The sequence below is a fragment of the Ambystoma mexicanum genome, chromosome 8 (genome assembly GCF_040938575.1).
Source record: "Ambystoma mexicanum isolate Mex_15411 chromosome 8, UKY_AmexF1_1, whole genome shotgun sequence".
Classification (NCBI taxonomy): Eukaryota; Metazoa; Chordata; class Amphibia; order Caudata; family Ambystomatidae; genus Ambystoma; species Ambystoma mexicanum.
The window spans coordinates 590276479-590297207 of NC_090929.1; the positions used below are offsets into that span (position 1 = coordinate 590276479).

General features: G+C 44.4%; 1 protein-coding gene across 2 annotated transcripts in view; it reads right to left on the reverse strand.

Moving 5' to 3' along the window:
- Positions 1 to 20729, reverse strand: part of ACOT7 (acyl-CoA thioesterase 7) — a 1725032-nt gene that overhangs the window by 875225 nt on the left and 829078 nt on the right. For both annotated transcript variants that reach the window (XM_069610292.1, XM_069610291.1), the window contains one exon: positions 5955 to 6041. In XM_069610292.1, coding sequence (XP_069466393.1) covers positions 5955 to 6041 — 87 coding nt within the window. The remainder of the gene's footprint in view (positions 1 to 5954; positions 6042 to 20729) is intronic.

Below are 20729 nucleotides of genomic sequence, written 5' to 3' on the forward strand. Positions count from 1 at the left end.
TCCTGTGGGATCATAGGCATTTTGTCTACCTGAAGAAGCGGCTGCTTGTATTACCAGACTTTCTGGTATAGGGTGTTTGGGTCTGAACTAGAGGCTCTGCATTTGGCTGTCAGTTTTTTTATTAACAGCTGAGATAACCTCGGGTGTTTCCCAATTTGAAGCAGCTCTCCTATACAGGCCATGGTGGAAAGGGACAATAGGGTCTTCCTGTAGTCCTTTGACTAATATGTCAGTGAGATCGTCCTGGTCAAAAACAGGCATGAGACTCGACCATCCCATACATTCCATGACCTTTGTCATTAGCTGTCTGTATGGAACTTCAGCATGGTTTCCAGGGTCTGCCTTTCTAAAATCAATCTCAGGGGAAGTATCAATACCACTGGCTTCATGAAGACATTGTTGTAAAACCTTCATGCAAGACTCCTCCGATATCAGTTCCTCAGGTACTGATGGTGTCCCATACTGCAACCCAAAGGGTCTTTCTTCTTCAGAGGACTCCTCTGCCTCTTCATAAATTGAAGAGAGGGATGTAATGTAGTCTGCTTGTGTATAAGTCCTTTCCAATAAAGTAGGAATTATACTAGTCATAACAGGAGCCGAAACCATCAAAATAGTCAACGTCAACGACAAATGCGTCAACGGATTTTATGTTTTCGATGACAACGTGATGGCTTTGGCGATTGTGTCGAGGGGATTGACAAAAGCATTGCAGAGGAGGTTGACACTCGAGGCGTCAGTGTCTTTTTCCTTGGTGACAGCGCCGTTGGCGCCGATGACGCATGTTTTGGCTCTGTAACCGAGTTTACCTTCAACATCGATGGCGTCGGTTTCTTTGTCTTCGAAGAGACTTTCTTTTGACTCGAAGGATGAAATCGCTCTCGATAAGATTCGGCGGCCGGGTCCGAAGATACACAGCTTTTGTGCTTCCTATATCTTTCGACCAGAGCACCGCCTCTAGGTGTTGTCGAGGGGGGCAAGGCTGCGTTCTCGAACACCTTCATCATACGGAGTCTAAACTCCTCCCACTGAGCCGGTGTACTGGACTGCAAAGGGCAAATGACCCGTTCAAGTGAACTGGATGACGAGGAGGAAGGCGGTCTATGGTGCCTCTTTTTGCCATGCCTCGAAGCCGAGGAGTGGTGTGAACCGCTTCTCGAACGGGACCATTTAGACCTCGTCCGACGAGGAGAAGAAGTTCTCGACTCGTCTGAAATGTCATGTTTGGAAGGTGTATGAGGGGGATTTTTTAGGCTTACCTGCCGCCAACTTCCCTCACAGCACTTCTTTAAGCCGGACCGAGTAGTGGACGACGCTGAAGATGACGGTTTGCATGAAATTGCGAAGAAAATCGAAGAAGATTTGCAAATTTTTGTCAGGAACTATGTGTTATGCATTCGAAGTTGTGAAGTGTGGAAAAACGGAACTGAGGACAATGGGCGCTGCGTGTTACGTATACCTGCAATGATGTCGACGTCAATATGGAAGCTTCCCTCGACAGGCGTTGACGCACAGCGCCCCCTACTGAAAAATAATTCTGAGGCAGCAAAGCTGAGATATGGAAATATCAAAGATAAGTAATAGGTGTGAGTACACAATCCACTAGAAGTGGGTGTTTATGAATGTTTTTAAGCGCATCCGAATTCTCAAACGGGATGCGCTTTAAAATGCACAGAAATGAGGCTCTTCCCCCTTGGCCAGTTCAGAACAAGCGCAGGGGAGGCGCAAATTATGGCAGGGTCCTTTCTGATCCGCCATGATGTGTTTTTGAAGTGTGACAGCCGCAGATTAAACTACGACTGTCACACTAGCATTTCCATCTGACAAAGGGGGATGGAAATGTTATTTTTATGTCATTTCAACAAGATGGGCCCCTTAATGACCTCTGTGTAATGCGCTCTCAGCAAACAAACACCTGGTTGATGGGAGCCTGGCATACATTAGTGTCGGGAGCGTGTACTGAAGTATGCAAAGGGGCTGGACAGCGCATCTTTGCACACTGTCCAGCCCCTCCCGAAATGCACAGGTTGCTTTTGAGACTAAGTTGACATGCACATTATAGTTAACGAGTGCATCCTCTCAGCTTCTTTCATTTGCATAGTTTTTTTGTGAATCTGCCCCACAGAGTCTACATGGTCTTCACCTTAAAGTAGGTCTTAAAACTGATGGTAATATTGAAAGGAGCAACCATGGGAATGTGTTAAGAGCAATATAGAAGGACAGCAGTAACATTATTAACTGGAATATACTTGATTTAGTGCAGGGAGGGACTGTAGATTAGGATCATCAGAGGCACAAATATATTAGTAATGAGTAATCGCTGCAGACTGATTGCAAATTGCAAGGGGATATGAAGAAAAGTAGAAAGAAGGACTACACATTTGCCTGTAGGCGTGCCTATGGGCTCAAAACATAGTGGCAGCATGAAGCTGTACATAGTCTGTAGCATGAATCAGAGTTAGGCAACAGAAACATTAAGCGTCAGCCTCTATGCAATCTTTATGCAAACAGAGAGCATGTTAACAAGGAGTATACAAAGGCTTAGTTTAGGAGAGAAGAAGATCTCGCACATGGCCCGCGATAAAACAACCGTGACTCGATCCACTGGAATTGGCATTTGCAACACATGGTGCGAGTACGCCCAGAGGAATACTTGTGATTGAGTAAGTCCTACATACGCTAGATTTACGCACCAATGGTCGTTCGGTCTCAGATTGTAATGGGATATATCTCATATTTTCCCTCTAGCCCAATGAAAATACCTTATTCACACACGGGAGAGGACCCTTTTCCATTTATCCACAATAACAAGAACAGTGGACTAATGCCTGACTAAAGGGTGAGTGATGATAATCGACTTTACCCGTTTAACGGTTGAAGAAGGGATGCAATGATGTTTCCTTTCGCTTTCTCCCCTCCTCTCCACCTCTTCCTCTCACCCCCCCCTTTTTCTTCCACCTTAACCTAGTAATGGAGTTTGACACAATTTGATAACTGGTGATCCACGATAGATGTATAGCTACGCCTTCCCAACCACAAAACGTTTGTTTGGTTTACTTTGATTCATGGCTGTCATTAATTAACCATGGCAATCTGATGATTTGAGCAGCTGAATAGGCTACTAATACGCCTATTCTTTGTTGTTTGTTTGTTGCTCCCCGATAGGTGGTGATCCCCCTCCAGATAGATGGACGATAAAGGGACTATAAACTCTTAAGGAGAAGAGACGATTAAGATTTCAACTGGAAATGTCGATATGCGATTGTTTTCAGTAGTCACTATTGAGTTTTAGACTATAATGTTGACAGAAATTGTATGCACAATTGTTTAATCCTTCACGAAAGCCCCTGAAGAATTTCCGAACATTATTTGCAGTAAAATTTACAACGGAAAGAAACATGTCGGGCATTAGTTGTGTGTGTGGAACGAGATGATGGTAATGATTGAAGATGAGAGTGAATGAAACGAGTTCAAGTGAGGTGTGCAAAGCGAGGTATGTTTGAGTGTGAGAAACAACACAGCACAGCACACTTTAAAGTCAAAGTTTAAGAATTCGTACCTATGAGTCCACCAATTGAAGGGTTCAGGCATTTGCATATGATTCTGTGAATTGTTCTTTTTAGATGTTCGCTGTAGGAGTATTGAGAAGTACAGTGCTCACACCGAGTGTTCTTAAAATTTGAGTGTAATTGAATAAATACAATATATATATTTTTTCTACAAATTTGTGTCCATTAGTGCTTGTTCGTGTGCCCAAAAGTGAATATGGGACAGAAATAGGGTCCACCTATAGTGGGTTGCAACTAGTAGCACCAGCTTTGTTGTCGTAAAGTTTTAAGGGTCAATCCCTTGATGTTGAGGGCATGCTGGTGTCACATACCCCCTTATCTCTCTTTTTTGTTTGAATACCATCAATATACATAGCTGTAAGCACCACGATATTTACAAAGTTTTGATGAGATTTGGGTCCAATGCTGCCAGTTCTATTGGGTTTTGGATAGGCTATACTCCCTGGATGGCATTAAATATGTGTTGCTCACTCTGCCGTTCCTTTATGAAGTTCATCAGCCTAGGAAGCCTCTTCAATCTTTTTGCACTTGGGGCCCTCACAAACTCTCTTTCCTCCTTTGATTTTTGTATAGGTTGCAATTGCTTTGTTTAAAGATATCTCCTTGGGGAAAAGACAACATAAGTGGGACAGGAGTTTCACTGATAAACACAGCTATTGCAACACAGCAACAAAGGGCCTCATTCCGAGATTGGTGGTAGTCATGGCGCTATTTAGGCCATGACTGCCACCAATAACGGGTACGGCACCGGTATAGTTCAATGGGGACGTACCGGTGTATTCCGACCTTTGCAGGACTGGTAAGTCCCCATTGAAAAAGCCATTCCCCATTCCCATTTGAGCCCCCATAGAGCTCAATGGGAATGGGGAGGGTGCAAATAGCTATGACATACTGTCAATATGATAACAATAAAGAAAGAAAGCAAGTTTGTGCGGTCCATTGGGTTCCATCTTTACTTTGTTCACCTCAAATATATGTGTTCCAAGTTTGCAAAACAACCTTTCGTCTGAGGGCCCTAACTTCCACAAATATTGGTCCTGAGTAGAACATCCATAACCACGAGATGGCCTGCTCTCTCTCAATGTTGTGAGCGCCAACCCTCGCCTTTACCTTTGATTTGCAAATTTCTTTTATGAGTTCCTGCAAGGATTTTCTTTTACCTTGAGATCATCTAGTTTGAAGCCATTATCCTGCAAAGATGTTTCTTGTGCGAGAGTAGTCTCTACTTACAATCATCTTTGTCTTGGAATTTATGCAAGCAGTTCATCCCATAAATAACAAATTATCTTGTCTGGTAGTGTTGTGGCTTTATTGATGGCATGGAGCAGCCAGCTTTGCCGTACACTATCACATGCGTGTAGCCAATGTCAATTTCCTATAGGATTGTGGGACAAGACTTTGAAACTCTTAAAATCCCTTTCAAGGGGCCTCATTACGAGGTTGGCGGTAACCCACCAGTGCCACCGGCGGGTTGCCCCCAACCCGTAACACTGTTTCTGGCACCCGAGATCCCGGTGCCACAGGGACATTACAAGTCTTGCGGATCGGGAAGTCAGGTGCCGGACAATGTTAGTCCCCATTCCCGTGGAGTCCACCGAAATGGGGACTCGGAAGCACAAGCACCCTTGCTAATGGTACCGACCTGCCGGGCGCAGAGGCCCCAAAAAGCAGAGTTATAGCCTGCGAGTCCAGAAAGGTTGCTGGCACATTACTTATTTCTGGACCGGCAGACTTGTAATTAGGCCCAAGGTTTCTTGTATAGTAAAGGAAAGGTCATACAGCTTGAACTACAATCCCCATTGATCTGACATGTAGGGATGAATGCCACAACGTAACTCTGGATTATGGATACCATTTGGGGGTAGAGTTTGCCTCCTTGTGCTCTGAGAAAAAACGTTATCCATCTAGGGGCTATACCAGCTATTTGCACAGCTTTTCTGTGTGTTCTTTTTTCCAACCAAAAGTCTTCACCCGCACCACTGCATCCATATTGAGAATTGCTGGTAAAAAAAGACAAAACCCCCTAGCTAGATGAATTTAAATCTATCAATTAAGCACCTAAGAAGCTGGTTCAATTGATGTATGGGTACAGTTTTGACTTCACAGATGTTATTGCATTGTTATTCTGTCTCGTGTTTGTCCTAGTGTGTGCATCTTTGTAATCCTACATTTAGATCTGTTTTGCTTAATGCTGTCCTGTCTCTGGCACTTTACTGATTCTGCACATATCAGGTTGTATCTGAAGTTCAAAGGTGTAAACTGTTATACATTAACATATAAATGCTCAGGAGTTGCATTCCAGATTTGAAATGAAATAATACATTACAGAGATCAAAACAATTATTAAAGCAAATAGATGGTTGAGACCTTATTAAAGCAGACACTTACCTCCATGCACAAATCCATGCAAAGTGCAATCTGATGGTCCAACCAAATGGATTAAGCTCGATTGGCTGAAGCCCACTGTGTAGGGCTCTAAAATAAAACCGGAGATAATCACAATGCAGAATATATATATATATACATATATATATATGTATCTATAGATGTATAGTACACATTGTTCCATATGTTACTTGTTTTAGCATAATGATAATAACATTTATCTTTTACTAGCTGATATACCCGGCGTTGCCCAGACTTTCATTAGCTCATAGGTACAGGTGACTGCAAAATTTCGTGCAGATTGGTGGAACAGTGTGGAATTGTATAAGGAACAATGCTTCGACAAGCAACAAAACCACAAGCCCACACATAGTTTTGACATTTGCTGAAATGCTGGGAAAGGGGTGGGGTATTCAAATATCATTCAGCCAGTAATGCCCGTTGGGTTCCTAACAGGCGACTGTGCAACATTTGGTGCAGATTGATGAAACAGTGTGGAATTGTATGGGAAACATATGCGAAGCCACAAACCCACCCACACATTTCTCAAACCCACACATTTTCACTTGTATTCATATCGATAGATGAATTCAAGTTTTCACTATCAAATCTATGTCAAAGAGAGTCAACCTCGTTCTCCATGGGTAGCATGTCACTGCATTGGTATATAACTAAGTCTGGCGCTGACGATGGACAACTCAGCAAGCTGCCTTTTCGCCTGAATTCGAGAGGCACTTCGAAGGGCACACCTTTGATTGTGATTGCACTGAAGTTATCTCCCATAAAGAATGGTAATCAGAGGAGGAACATGGGACTTGGCACATCAGCATGAGTGCTGGCATTTGTTACTAGGTATAGCATTTCATCAAGGCTGCTGAATCTGCCTACTCGAGGATGTGAGAGGGTTTAAATGGACCATCACCCCATCTACCACGCTGAATATTCACCTCACTTATAGATCCCCAGGTCCTATCTCCTCCTTCAAGGATGATGTAGCACAACTCGTCTCTACCAATACTAAGCCTAGCTCCCATACCCTACTACTAGTTGACTTTAACCTGGGTTTCAATGACCCGAAGGACATCCATGCCCCTGCCCTGGCAAATACCATTTCAGCATTATGTTAAAGTCACCGGATCTACAACCTGACACATACCAAAGGTCGGACTCCGGACTGGCTAGTGGACATCAACATCAACGCAAAAATAACATCCAACTCACATTGCCCATGGTCCGACCATCACATCATCATGTTCAAAATAGCCAATAACTCAGGAGGTGAGTCCATCCCTCCAATGGCTCCAGTTGCACTATCTAGAAACTCACGTAATATGACAGTAAACAACATCCTACTCCTGCTCCACCACATCTCTACACAACATAACCCTCAAACGAACGATCCATCAGACATGTTGGACCTTTATAACCAAACTCTCCAAGCAGCTATTGACAAAATAGAGCCTCTTACCCTGCGCAAAGCTAAACCATTATCCCACCTGAACACTTGGTACACTACTAACTTGAAAACTCTGTGCAACACTAAAAGAGCCGCAGAATCCTACTGGAAAAAAATCCCCTCTGACCTCAACAAAGCAGCCTTCTCCACAGCTTCAAAAAACTATCAACAAGCAATCATCCAAACTAAAAGTGCCACGTACAATGAAAGAATCTCAAACGCCAAATCAGAGTCAAAGGAACTCTTTGCCATCTTGAGAGAACTCAAGTCCCCTGTGACACCACCAGATGTCTTCATCAAAGATGAGAGCCGCTGCTCTGGTATTCAAAAACGCTCCTTGACAAAATAGCCCTTCTCCAAACCATAATTGAAACTAAAGAAAACAGCCTGAAACCTGACCACTCTCAACCAACCCCTAGTCCTGCCATCAACAATAATGGCACACCCTTTGAATTTCACCTGTTTGTAACATGGAAACCACCAAAATCATCTCTCGGCTCAAACCTTCAAGATGTCAGGGAGATATCTGTCCGCCCTCACTCAATAAACACTGCGCGACCGAACTGACACCTACATCACCAAATGAATCGATGCCTCTTTCTATAGCGGCACAGTGCGAACCAACCTCAAAGACTCTTGTGTCCTCGCGCTCCTAAAAAGATCCACACTATACCCCAACATACCGACTAACTACCATCAAATAACCACAGTGCCATTACTACTCAAAATTTGGGACAGAGCAGTTTATCTCCAGATTAAAAACCATTTGGAAACCAACTAATTACTTGGTATTCATCAATTTGGCTTCCACCCTAGACACGGGACGGAAACAGCACTACTCGAATCCCAAAGTACAAATGGACGTGCTGAAAGACAAGGGAAAGTTAGCACTCCTCCTATTGTTAGACCTCTCAGCTGCATTCGACCTAGTCACTCATAACTTACTTTACAATCACTTAGTCTCAGCAGCTCCTTCTCACCTAAAGCTATCCAATGGATACAATCCTTCCTCTCAGATCGAACTATGAGAGTCTTTTCAGCTCTTGCCATTGCTGCGCCAGCCCCGGTCACTTGTGGTGTACCCCAAGGCTCATGCATCTCACCCACACTATACAACAACATATTTACGAAGTTCTATTTGACCGGTTTGATGACTTGGGTCTCACCTACACAAATTAGGCAGACGACACCCAAATCCTCATACCCATCTCTGGCTCCTACGACACTGACACCGATTCACTCAACATTATCAAACCATCCAGACATGGATGGTCCAACATGGGTTGTACTTGAATGAAGATAAAACTGAACTCCTCCTCATGGGGACTCAACACCGTCTCAACAAACTCTCCAAATCCTTTGAATCATTCAGCTTAGACGGCAACATCATCAAGGTCTCGAAAGAAGTAAAAACCCTAGGTATTTATTTGGACTCTACCCTTATCCTAACTTGACAAGTTAACGCCACGGCCTTGGCCGCAGCTAACACATCCAAACTCATCAATGCCTGTAGGCCCTTCCTTTCACCCGACAGTTGCATTACTCTAGCGAGAGAACTTATCCTCTCCAGACCAGATTATTGCAATGCTCTTTATGCGGGCACCAAGATCCAGAATATCAAAAAACTGCTTGTACTCCAAAATAACGCCCTAAGAGCAGCTCTCAACATACCAAAAAAGACTCACATCTCATTGATCCGATGGAACACTCAGTGGCTACCTATACAAGAGTGAATATGCTTTTCAAAACACTCTCATTGACCTACACATGCCTACATAAGCTAGCACCCAAATAACTCCCAGATAAACTCATGGCCAAGCATTCTAACAGACCCACACGATCAGTTTACAAGCATTGCCTCATCATACCACGATTCAAGCTGCAGAATTCTGGAGGCAGTAGCTTCCCAGTGGTAGCGGCCAAACAATTGAATAACTTACCAGGAGCGTTAAAGTCGGAAACCTCCTACTAGGCCTTCCGAAAACACCTAAAAACGTGGCTTTTTACACACAAAGTACAGAAATAACCCACTGCATCTGCACAAGCGTACTCCCCTCCTAAATTCACAATCTCCGGGCCACCACCTGTTGTCTATAAGTAACCTTGAAACCACTGTATTTAATGTCCTTCAATTCAGCAACTATGTAACCTTGCAAATTTTGTAACCTTGCAACCATGTAACAATGTCAATAACCAGAACTAATGTATTAAGAGTGATGACATCTCTGCTATCTTGTAACCCTGTAACCATTCCTCTCGTTTACTGCCAAGAACAGCGCCTAAATGCCCTCTGGCTTGGTGTGCTATATACATTGCAAAATAAATAAATAAAAGCAGTGCCTCTCTAAGCAGGAACAATATTGAACAATAATGTATCTTTTGCCTCTGACTATGTATATTATCAGTGTTTAGGTTGTTGCAAGAAGTTAGGCAGGAGACTGTCACACAGATCATAGCATGACAAAAACAAGATAGACTTTATATGGCCAAAAACATTGACAACACACAAATATTAAATGAAAAATTATCTGAGTGTGTATGTGAGAGAGAGAGAGAGATATTTGCCAATACATGGGATAAAATGTATTTTGTAAGAGGTGTTGTTTAATAATAATTCTTCAGCAGTCTAACAACATGTTCTATTCTATAATCTTTATATATAAAGCCGAATGTGTGTATGTTTGTCCTGCTATACAAATCCACACCGTTGAGCCCACGTCTACCAGATTTTGCATGGATTTCTCTTTTGTCTACGGCAAGATCATAGTCTATGTTTGGATGCAAAAAAATCACTCCGTATACACCCTCATTTACTGATGCTCACCCTGATTTACTACAGTAGGTACTAGAAGTAGGCAAAATTTGGAAAAGTGTCTGAAGCAAGTTTTTCAATTTGTTGGTTATTCCTTTGAAATGTATTACTACCGTATGAAGTTCGAAAGTGTTTATTAAAGCATTTTTAAAGGGAATAAAAAAAATGTTTTATCACGCCACTCCAAATATAGGAAATGGCAAGGTTACAGTTTACTTACGTTCATTAAAAAGAAGAGAGCATAATCAATCAATCTTTGTTGGACACTTTCTCAAATGTGCTGAAGCCATTGAGTGACTGAAACATGCCATACAAAAACGAATATCACTTGGAAAAGCTCTTGCCGACTAGAGGACATGAGCAACTTTCCCCAAGGCAAATGAGATGCTAGAGCAAACTGAAGCAAGACTTGCAGGCATGAGGACAAGAGAAACATCCTCCAGGGCACATGAGACACCAGAGCAAACAGAAGAAAGACTTGCTGACAAGAGCATCACCCTACAGGGCACATGAGTCACCACTCGATCAGGACACGGGCAAAAACCGGGTGCACCAGCTAGTTTACAATAATTCAGAACAAAGGAATGGGAAAGGTTTTTGGCAGGCATATTCATAATGACAGTACCATACCATAATATTGAAAGAACTGGAGTATGGTGTGTACCTGGGCATATTATGTTAGTGACTGGCAAATGCCTATTACTCATATGCAAGCCAGAACCTTTGGCTTTGCAAATACTTGATTTTTGCAGGCCTTCTGTGAAAAGAACAGACGTGAGGACACACGCGTTGCTTTTAAATCAAATGACTGAAGTCACACTTGGTTAAGTTGCAATTAAACCCATAACTCTAGAAATACCACTGACGGGCCCTATCCAGCAAAAGGTTTGATGCAAACAGATTCCTAAAGGGTGTATTTTAGGTCGGAAGAGACAGATAGTGAATGGTCCCAGGGAATAGCTTGGCCACTGCTGGTTAATGGATGGGGAAAAAGCCAAACGACGCCCATAATCTGTACCCCCACCCTCACATCCCATCTCCCTCTTATCTATACTCCAAATGGAAGTTTAGGCTTATATATAATAGCCTAACTAAAAATGATTAAATAACAGCTCTGCTGGTACTTTATAAACCAAATTCAAGCTGAGTCCTCTGCCTGTAGCGCCCTGTAGTCCCTCTCTTTACATCCTTCCAACTCTATCTTTGATACTTTACCCTTCACGCTGTCTCCTATGGTTGTGTCTTATTACTGTACTCCCATTTACAGCTCTCCATTGATTTACAGATATTCACATTACATACCATCCAACACATACACACTGAAACAGAGTGCGTCAATGCAACACAAGACAAGTTGATTGGAATAACCTAAGTGTTTAATTAGTCATTAAAGGAACAATGTGATTCAATTATGTGATGGTGAGGAAAAGGTTTCTTCCGATAGTCCAAATAAAACAAGCAGAATGTGAAAGCTGTAACAATGAATCATATGCAAAGAAAATGTCTCTACAAAGTTCCTGATTTGGGCTCATCCTGTTCCTGCACTAATGTCCAGTGAAAGGCCTATGGATTTGCCTTTACATTGTGGGTTTACAGGATTCCTGAACCCACTTCCCTGAAGCCATAGCAGAGGCTCTCCAAGGCCAAAGTCAAAGGCTTTGTAGAGTTTCCAGAAGTCTGAGACAGAGGTGGAGGTTTCTCAACAGGAAATTCCTACATTACAAAAATGTCCATCTAAATACCGAACAGAACCCTAAGATCTAGCAATGACATATGTCTGGAACCCAAACAATATTTAAGAAAACGGTGGATCAGCATTTTCATACATCTCATCGACAAACTGGAACTCATTCCCCAAAGTAATATGTGCAATAGAGGAACACCTGACATTCAGGAAATAACTGAAAACCTGTCTCTTTGATTCACTAGCCTAAAACGCCAAATCATGGTCTAAGAAAAGCACCCAACCTCAATACAAAGACGTACACCACAAATTATGAGGTTCTGTTATGGCTGACAAGATCAAGTTAACCAATCTGGTTAACCACCAGAGAAAGAAGCTGTTACTTCGTTAACCAGTACACAATGCATTTCAGCTCAAACACTAAACAATATGCGCAACATTGGCACTCACACCAGATAAATGCAACACCCACACCTGGATACCACAACACCACATCTAAGATCATACAGCAAAATCAATGCCTCCTCCAAAAGCTCACATAATGGCAACATGCTCAAGTGCAACCCCAGGCCATAGTCAGACAAAATCACCAAGATGCAAATGCCCACCGACCCATCCCACCTAGAATCCAACCCAACACACAGTGAATGTTTTTTATCAAACAAACTACAAACAGAACAGCAAAGCACTCCTGCGCTCTCCCTTTCCTCCGACTAACAAGCCCACCTCTCTCCTTTTTTTCAGATCCACCAGGGCACCTGGAGATCATGAAAATGGCAGCGGTGCAGGGCACAAATCATATCAACATAACATAACTGTAACATGACACTGGTTTGTTCTCCCACGGTTTTAGGGATGTGCTAGGCAGTTGGTTTAACCTGTTCAACTGCCCTGATGAGGGTCCTGTATCCCAGGACACTGCCTCTTCTTGCTTCCTATGTCGTTGCTCCCTATCCCTTAGTGAGAATGAATTGTCTCGAACTTCCTGACACCGGGAAGTCAGCAAGGGAACATAATGATCTGCCAGAATTTCCTTGATTTCCATGGCAGTAAGGGGCATGATATTCCTTGGCCTCCTTAGGTATTGCTACCCTGAAGCGCAGCGGACGGGCGCAGCGGAAGCACCTCCGCATGGCCGAAGTCCGGCCAAAGTCAGATCCATCTGCGCCCATCCGCGCTACAGACGGGCTGTGGGCTGTTGGCAGAACTACTATTCAGCGCTACTCGTGATCCCAACTGATTGGTCTGGCTCCCCCTAATACCAAGTTTCTGCAGGGATGCAGCATTGTACCCTCTGCTGTAGGGCCTCACACTCACCCAGCGCAGGGTAGGTTGAATTGCCTCCTTCTTAATGCTCGGTCACTGATTGCGCATGCTAATGACTGTTTTACTTTTCTACAAGACCATTCTCCGGATCTTGTTTTTATAAATGAGACATGGCTCAATAAGTCCTCTACTCCTTCCCTGGCTCATGCCCTGCCTTCTGACTATCGGATTTTAAATTTGAATAGACGCTCTCTTAAAGCTGGCAGTGGTATCGTCTTGATTCACCATTCTGGCATTCAGGACCAGGTTCTACCCCTGGAACATTGGGCTATTATGGAAGCTCTGCTACTTTGTATAATTATTTCACCTTCCTCTGTTTTCCATTTTCTATTGGTCTATCGGCCTCCTGTCCCGGTCCCGCTTTATTGTGATGCAGTCATCCAGTTAGTGGCAGACCTTAGGCTCAGTTTGGAGTTCTCTTTGTGTTAGCAGATTTTAACTTTCACCCTAACAACTTTGCTGATGTACTGGCAACTCGCATCATTTCTGACTTTGCTGATTTAGGTCTCGTCCAGTTGGTCCAACTCATCGCCTTGGGAACACTCTTGATCTTATTTTTGCTCCAGCCTCTATGGCTACGATATTTGCTCTGGTACCTGTTTTGTGGTCTGACCATATGATTCTCCCGTTTTCTGTTGATCTTCCTTTTGGCTTTTTGCACCGTTGTACTACCGCACCCTCTTAAGAGGTCTTGGGGCAGGGTTAAGCATGCTGATGTTGCCCTGGCGGTAAATCTTCTTCAGCCAGCCGATGGTCTTTGCTGCTTTAAAACTCTAACCTCGTCGCTTATGGTTGTGGCTGACGCCCTGGCACCTATTAAACCTTGTAAAACCTGCTCCCGCCCTTCTGAACCTTGGTTCACTCCTAATCTAACTGCTCTGCATTTAAATCATAGACAGACAGAATGCAAATGGCAGGTGTCTTACTGCGCGCCATCTCGCATTGCCTTGCGCTTGGAGACGGCCGCCTATCAGGTGGCAATTATGTAAGCAAAATGTGCTTTTTTGGTATTAAGGTTAACACTGCCACAAATTCTCCCAAGGAATTGTTCAGGGTAGTGTACTCTCTTAACTCACCCACTATCGTACATGGTGTGGGTCCCTCTCAGAGCCTCTGTGATTCACTCTCTACCTTTTTTGATGATAAGATTTCCATCATATGTCAAAAACTTCTGGCCTCTGCTTCGGCCAGTACAATCTTGGTGACCTTAGTTCGGTTGGTGTTCACACTCAGAACTGGTCTTCTTTTCTGGTTTTTCTCAATCCGCGGTGTTGTCTGCGGTGCATGCTTTGAAATCCATCTCTGCGGAAGATCCGATTCCTCTGGGTATCATGAAGGAGATTAGACCTGATATTGTACACTTAGCACCGCGGTTAATGATTCTTTCTGCTCTGCTTCTTTGCCTCTTCCTAAGAAACCAAATCTCAACCCCCTGGTTCTGAGCAACTTTCGCCCAATCTCTCTTCTTCCTTTCTTTATGAAACCTCTGCAATCTCTGATCACTCCCCTTCTTTGATCTTTTCTTGAAGAGTTTAGTGGTACCGTGCTGGTGGCAGTGATCGATGATCTAGCTCAGATCAAGGATCATGGTGGTACGACCACCCTAGTCCTGCTGGACCTATCCGCTGCCTTCGACATGGTCGACCACGGTACTCTCTTGGAACGGTTGGCTGCAGCGGGGGTATCGGGTTTAGTCCTGGATTGGTTTGCATTTTTTCCATGTGATTGCTCCTAGTCCCTTTCTGTTCCCCCTTTTATTTCATCAGCCAAGTCCCTCCGATGTGGAGTCCCTCAGGGCTCTGCCCTCTCACCTCTTCTTTGTAATCTTTATATTCAACCACTTGTTAAATTGATTCACTCTTTTGGCTTCTGGTGTTTCTCTTATGCCGATGACACGCAGATTCTGGTGAGACTAGATCTCTCCCACTCTGCCTCTGCTGAACGTTTCCGCTCTTGTCTTCTAGCCATTCATTTTTGGATGGGCCAGAACTAGCTCTGCCTTAATGGCGAGAAGTCTGAGGTGTTGATAGTGGGTTCCTACCTGGCACCTGTGGGCTGATTTTCAGCTTTCTGGCCCTCTGAATTTGGTCCTGTACTCACGCCTTCTTTGGTGGTGAACATGGGAGTTAAGCTCTCAGACTGCCTTTCTATGCAGTCCCAGGTTAGTGCTGTCTGTCAGTCGGTGCATTTTAAATATCATATTCTTCGACAGGTGCTCCCTTACCTTCCTGTTAATCTGCAGCCTATGGTGGTATCCTTTTTCACAGTGGGATCTATCAACTATTGCAACGCTCTCTACCTTGCTCAGTCAGCCTATCTTACTTGGCGGCTGCAGGTGCTGCAGAATTCGGCAGCTGGTCTTGCTGTTGGTGCCCCCGGCTCAGCTCTGCCACACCGATTCTGGCCAAATTGCATGGCTCCCAGTGGCAAAGCGCATTGATTTTAAAGCTTTATGTCTGGTTCACCGTGCCTTCTATGGGTATGGTCCTGCTTTTTTGCAGGCTAAATTTTTCACCCCTATCTTCTGAGCAGGAATCTTCGTTCATCAACATCCTTGAGAGTGGTCGTGCCTCGGTTTAGGCTAGCCCGTGCGGGTGGCCGTTCCTTTTCTGTGGCGGCTGCTACTCTGTGGAACTCTGTTGCTTTGTGCTTCTTCGCACTAGAGGACCACCTCTCCTTTCGTTGGGCCATGAAAACATATCTCATCACAGTTTAACCACTGCCACTCTGCTCTATCACGAAACCTCCTAGCGTCATGATGCCCTTGTCAGTTTAGGTGTGCTCTATAAATGCAATTTATATTACATTACATTACAATTAGATCTCCCATCTAGCCTTTCTCTCGCCTCCTGCCCAGATGATACTGGTTCTCTCCTTTTTGTACCTCTTCCAGTCACCGTTTACAGATGATAAATCTCTTCCTTCAACCTCTTCTATATAACTTTCTCTAGATGGTAACTTTTTCCCTCCAATTCCTCAGTATCGCTCTTTCCAGTTGAAATCTTTCAACTTTCAACCTCTTGTGGATAATTTCAGATCGTAACTTTCTCTCTCCTACTTTCTCTGGACAACCTTCTCTACTCTAACTTCCTCCCACCAACCTCCAATAAACTCCTTCTGGCTCTCCCCTCAATAGACCTCTCATTCGACCAATCTCCTCCAAACACATTGCTCCAGCTCCTTCTCAAATACCCCACACACTTCGAATGAGTACGCTGGCTTTTGTAGTCTGGTCTCTTCTCCCCTTGAAGTGGTTTTAGGGGCATGGATTGCACCTGTGTAAGTTGAGCTATGAGTCAGTGTAATGCTCACCTGATATCCACGGGGGCGCCACTCAGTCTGGTTGGACCACTTACGACCTCAAACCCTCTCCTTTGGACTATTGTTCGGCCGAGGACCAGGTCTGAAAACCCAGGAATTTGGGTTTATCTTATTGTCTCTTCCTGCCTGGAGCTCACCTCCCTTGTGGACCCAACTTCCCCCCTAGTGCTCTCCTCACCTTGCTTTATTGTATGGTGCGCACTACGTCCTGCTTCTCTTTGCAGGGGTGTGTTGTTGGATGGGCGCGTCGCAACCTAGTTGCCTCACTGGTGCGGGCCCTCTGAGTCGAGACCTGCTGCGACTTCAGTTTGTCCAGGTAAGACTGCTGGTTTGGCAGTTTTGTCCTTTACTTTGCAATTTCCCCTATGAATGTCTCTCCTTCTTCCTTAGGTGCAAGAAGAGTTCTAGTGGTGCCGTGCTGCTTAGGGCTGTGCACGAGGTGGTGAGTGAAAGCATGATGCGCTGCGCTATTTGCCTTTTCTTATGCTGACCTGTTTGTTCTCCCTTCCTTACTGGCCGCTGCGATGTCCCCGAAAGGATGCTGCTGAGAAGATGGAGCGCGGTGAGTAAAGCGTAGCCTGTGCCGCCTTCTTGATCTTTTGTGTGCTAATCAGTGTTTCTTCTTTCTTGCAGGTCGTTCTTATGGCCTGAAGTGGACGTGGGCCGAGGGCGATTTAAACACAGGTAATCGTGCGATATTTTGGCTATTTCCAGTTTTGGAGAATAAACACTTACTAATGCTGTTTTTTCGTTCTCTCTCTTCCCAGGTTGCAGCTTCATCAAGATCGAGGGAACGTCGCCGAGATGGAAGATTCTCAGGACCCAGGGCGGAGGACAGGAGCAGGATTCACTCATAGGTAAGTGTAGACTAACAGTGTTCTTGTTCTTGCAGGTAACCGGCTCCGGATTGCTGGTGACGATCCGAGCTGAACGTGGTGAGTGTCAAACTGCAAGGTGCAGAGTAACGCGAAGCGTGTTTCTCAGGCTGGGCGTGGCTTATATAGCCCCCAGGTATCCCAGGTACCCCTAGGTCTGACAACACCTAAAAGACTAGACCGCATCGCTCGGTTCTAGGACTAAGCTATGCGGGGGCATCCATGTTGTGCCAAAGGCTATTGCCAAGCCCAGTTCTCAAGTTCTTCTAATCCACACATGAGCCTGGCGCCAAAGGCGCCAGGGCTGGCTCCAAGAGAGCATTGGGCGAGATGGTGAGGCCTTTAAGGCCATGATGGAAGTTTGTGGCGCAGCCCAAATGGCTTGCCTATTAGGGCCAGGGGGAGCGGTCATGACAGCCAGCCATATGCTTGTGATCATGTGGGCTGAAAGGTGTTTGGCCTGAGCGTATACTATGGATTGCAATTATTATGCATTTGAGGTCTTCCCTGAACAAGTGTAAGTTCTTGTTCCTGCCCCTTTGATTGCCTGCTGTTATTGCCTGTTGTGAACTGGGAACCTCTATATTCTCCGCGTGTGAATCAAAAGCCAGATAATGAGGGAATGCTGATCAATCTGCATGTAATACTTGTGTCATGGGAACATAGCAACTATGTAAACTCTGTAATGCTAGTGGGGGCGAAAGAGCAAGGCGTGTGTTTTTCACAGGCAATGTGTGAACATTTCATTTTATGTTTATTTGTCAAGTGAAATTGTGTATCAGTGGGAGCCTTATGTCCTGAACTGGTCAGCCTCTTTCACTTCAATGCTTTCTCCAGTTGTAGTGCCAAAAAAAGATATTTATTTCCATGCATGCTGGTGAATTCATATTGTTGCAACTCCACTCCCTTAATGGGAAAGGCATTAATTCCCATGCTGGATATTTTTCTGTCTGTCTAAGGGTGTTGACTAGCTCTCCTGCTGAGAAGTTGGTAGGGTGGAATACGATACCCCATCTTTGTGGTATAAAGTATCATGTTTATATACTTCAAAAACGTTGTGAAGGTGATATGTCTGTCATGCAGGAAGAATAGAGATACAACTGAGGAGAGTTGTTGTGGAGTAAGTAGAAGTAATGAGGGTCTAAATCTCTTAGTTCAGTTTGTTTTCTTCAAAGCAAAGACAGAACCAATAGATGTGTATTGCCATGCATCATGTTGTACCCATAACAGACAAAAGTATCTTTTGAGTAATTACATGGTTTTATGTACCCCAGTGTTCAACATATTTTAGGTCCATTGCACTATTGTACAATTGTAAGATTGTTGGGGTATGGCAAGTTTGTTGTATTGAAACACGTGCTGATCAGAAGTGAAGACATTATTTGTGGTTGTATCCTGATTTACATTGCCCTGCAAGGCAAGTAGCAAGTCTTTGACTTTGAGGAGGTCTATTCGATGATCATGAAAAACATAACTAAAGGATTGGCTTGCTCCAGTAATTTTCATGCATTTGTGATAGGTCTCAAGATACTGTATAGGATCAATTTAAGGCAGACGCAGAAGTGAACAGAGCACACTTTTTATTTTTATTGGATTTTAACACATAACAATTCTCACAGTGAGTAAGAAGAAAAGGTTACATATTCGTTCACTTTCGTTACACAGTTGGAGAGTGCATTTTCCAGATAGCTTAATAACGTCAATGTACTGTTCTTGAGTCTGTTTCTGTGCACAAAACCATGTAACAATTGAATTCAGAGGCATACTTTTCCCATTCTCTTTATTCCATTTCACCCCTCTCCCTCCCCCCTACCCCCAAGAGCTAGGGAAACGTGTTACCAAAATGTTGTGGGTACATGTTCATGGTCTCATTGTTATGGGCGGAAGGTGTGCAATAAGGTATCTTCAGGAACTCGCTATAAGGAGGGTGTTTCATTATGACTCTACTGGTGTTTGACAGGTAATGTGGAAGCGGCTTCAGGACAAACAAAGGGGGACGATGTCACAAGGGGGGGAAGGACCCGATCAGGCTCTTTACACAGTGGGTATTATTGCCGTTTTGAGTCTGATGTGTGTTTGATTAGGAAATCCGACCATAAGACTTCGCACTGAGTTGCCCTGCCATGTAGTGATGCGGTAATTTTCTCCATGGTGCAGATGTTCATCACAACATTGACCCATTCATTCTCGGTCGGGGTTAGAATTGATTTCCACTTGGTGGCCAGTAGAGCCCGAGCGGCGAGCAACAGATGGGGGGCTAAGCCTTGGACTTTCTCCCATTCATCCTCGATTTTCTCAAGACTGAACCGGACAAGATGGGGGTCCGCCGTTCTATGGATCCATCCAGGTCCTTAATCCACCCCAAAACTTCGTCCCAATAAACCTTAATTCGAGGACATCCCCACCACATATGCCAGTAGTCTGCGACTTGTCCACATTCACGCCAACAGAGTGGGAAAGATGAATGGTACATTTTGGATAGTTTATGAGGGTCGTACTGCCAGCGGTGCAAGAGTTTAATCGAGTGGAGTTTCTATTGGCATGATATAGAAGTGCGTGTTGCCATACGACACATTTTGTCCCATGTGTCTTCATCGATTTCCGTCCCCATGTCATTCCCCCATCGTGCCCTGAGGTTGTGCGTGTTCCCTCTACCCGCCTCAACTAGTATTTTATACATGGCGGATACCAGGCCCTTCCTGTCAGTCTTGGAGTCCAGCAATTTTTCAAAGGGGGTAAGCTCCCCACTCAGTTTTTCTTTCCATGCTGCCTTCATGAAGACTCCCTTAATCTGTAGATAGTGGAAAGTGGACCGAACGCCTATATTTAGGGCCTCCGTTAGTTCTGGAAGTGTGATAAAGGAATCACTTCGGAGAAGCTGGCCCACCCTTTCCTGCCCCGCTTCATACCACGACAGGAATCTCTCAACATTGGGGATGTGGTTATTTATGCCCGGGGACCATAGGTGGCTCAATGGAGACTGCCATGTTGTGATCTTTCTCATCTCTGAACCCTCCCTCCATTTCTCCCATATGGTGGCAAAGAGCGGGTGCTCCTTTGTCTTTTTCAATATTCTCTTTCGTGGGCCCCATAGCCACTCCGAGAGTGTTGCTGGGTCTAAAAAGTGATTAGCCATTGCTATCCACTGTGGTTCTTTGTGATTGCGCAAGTGGGGGACGAGCACCCGTAATTGGGCAACAGTATAGTACTTCTTGAGGTCTGGGAGGCCTACCCCTCCTTTATCTTTGGGCAACGTCAATGTGTCGTAGGCGATCCTGGCTTTTTTCCAGCGCCACAGGAATTT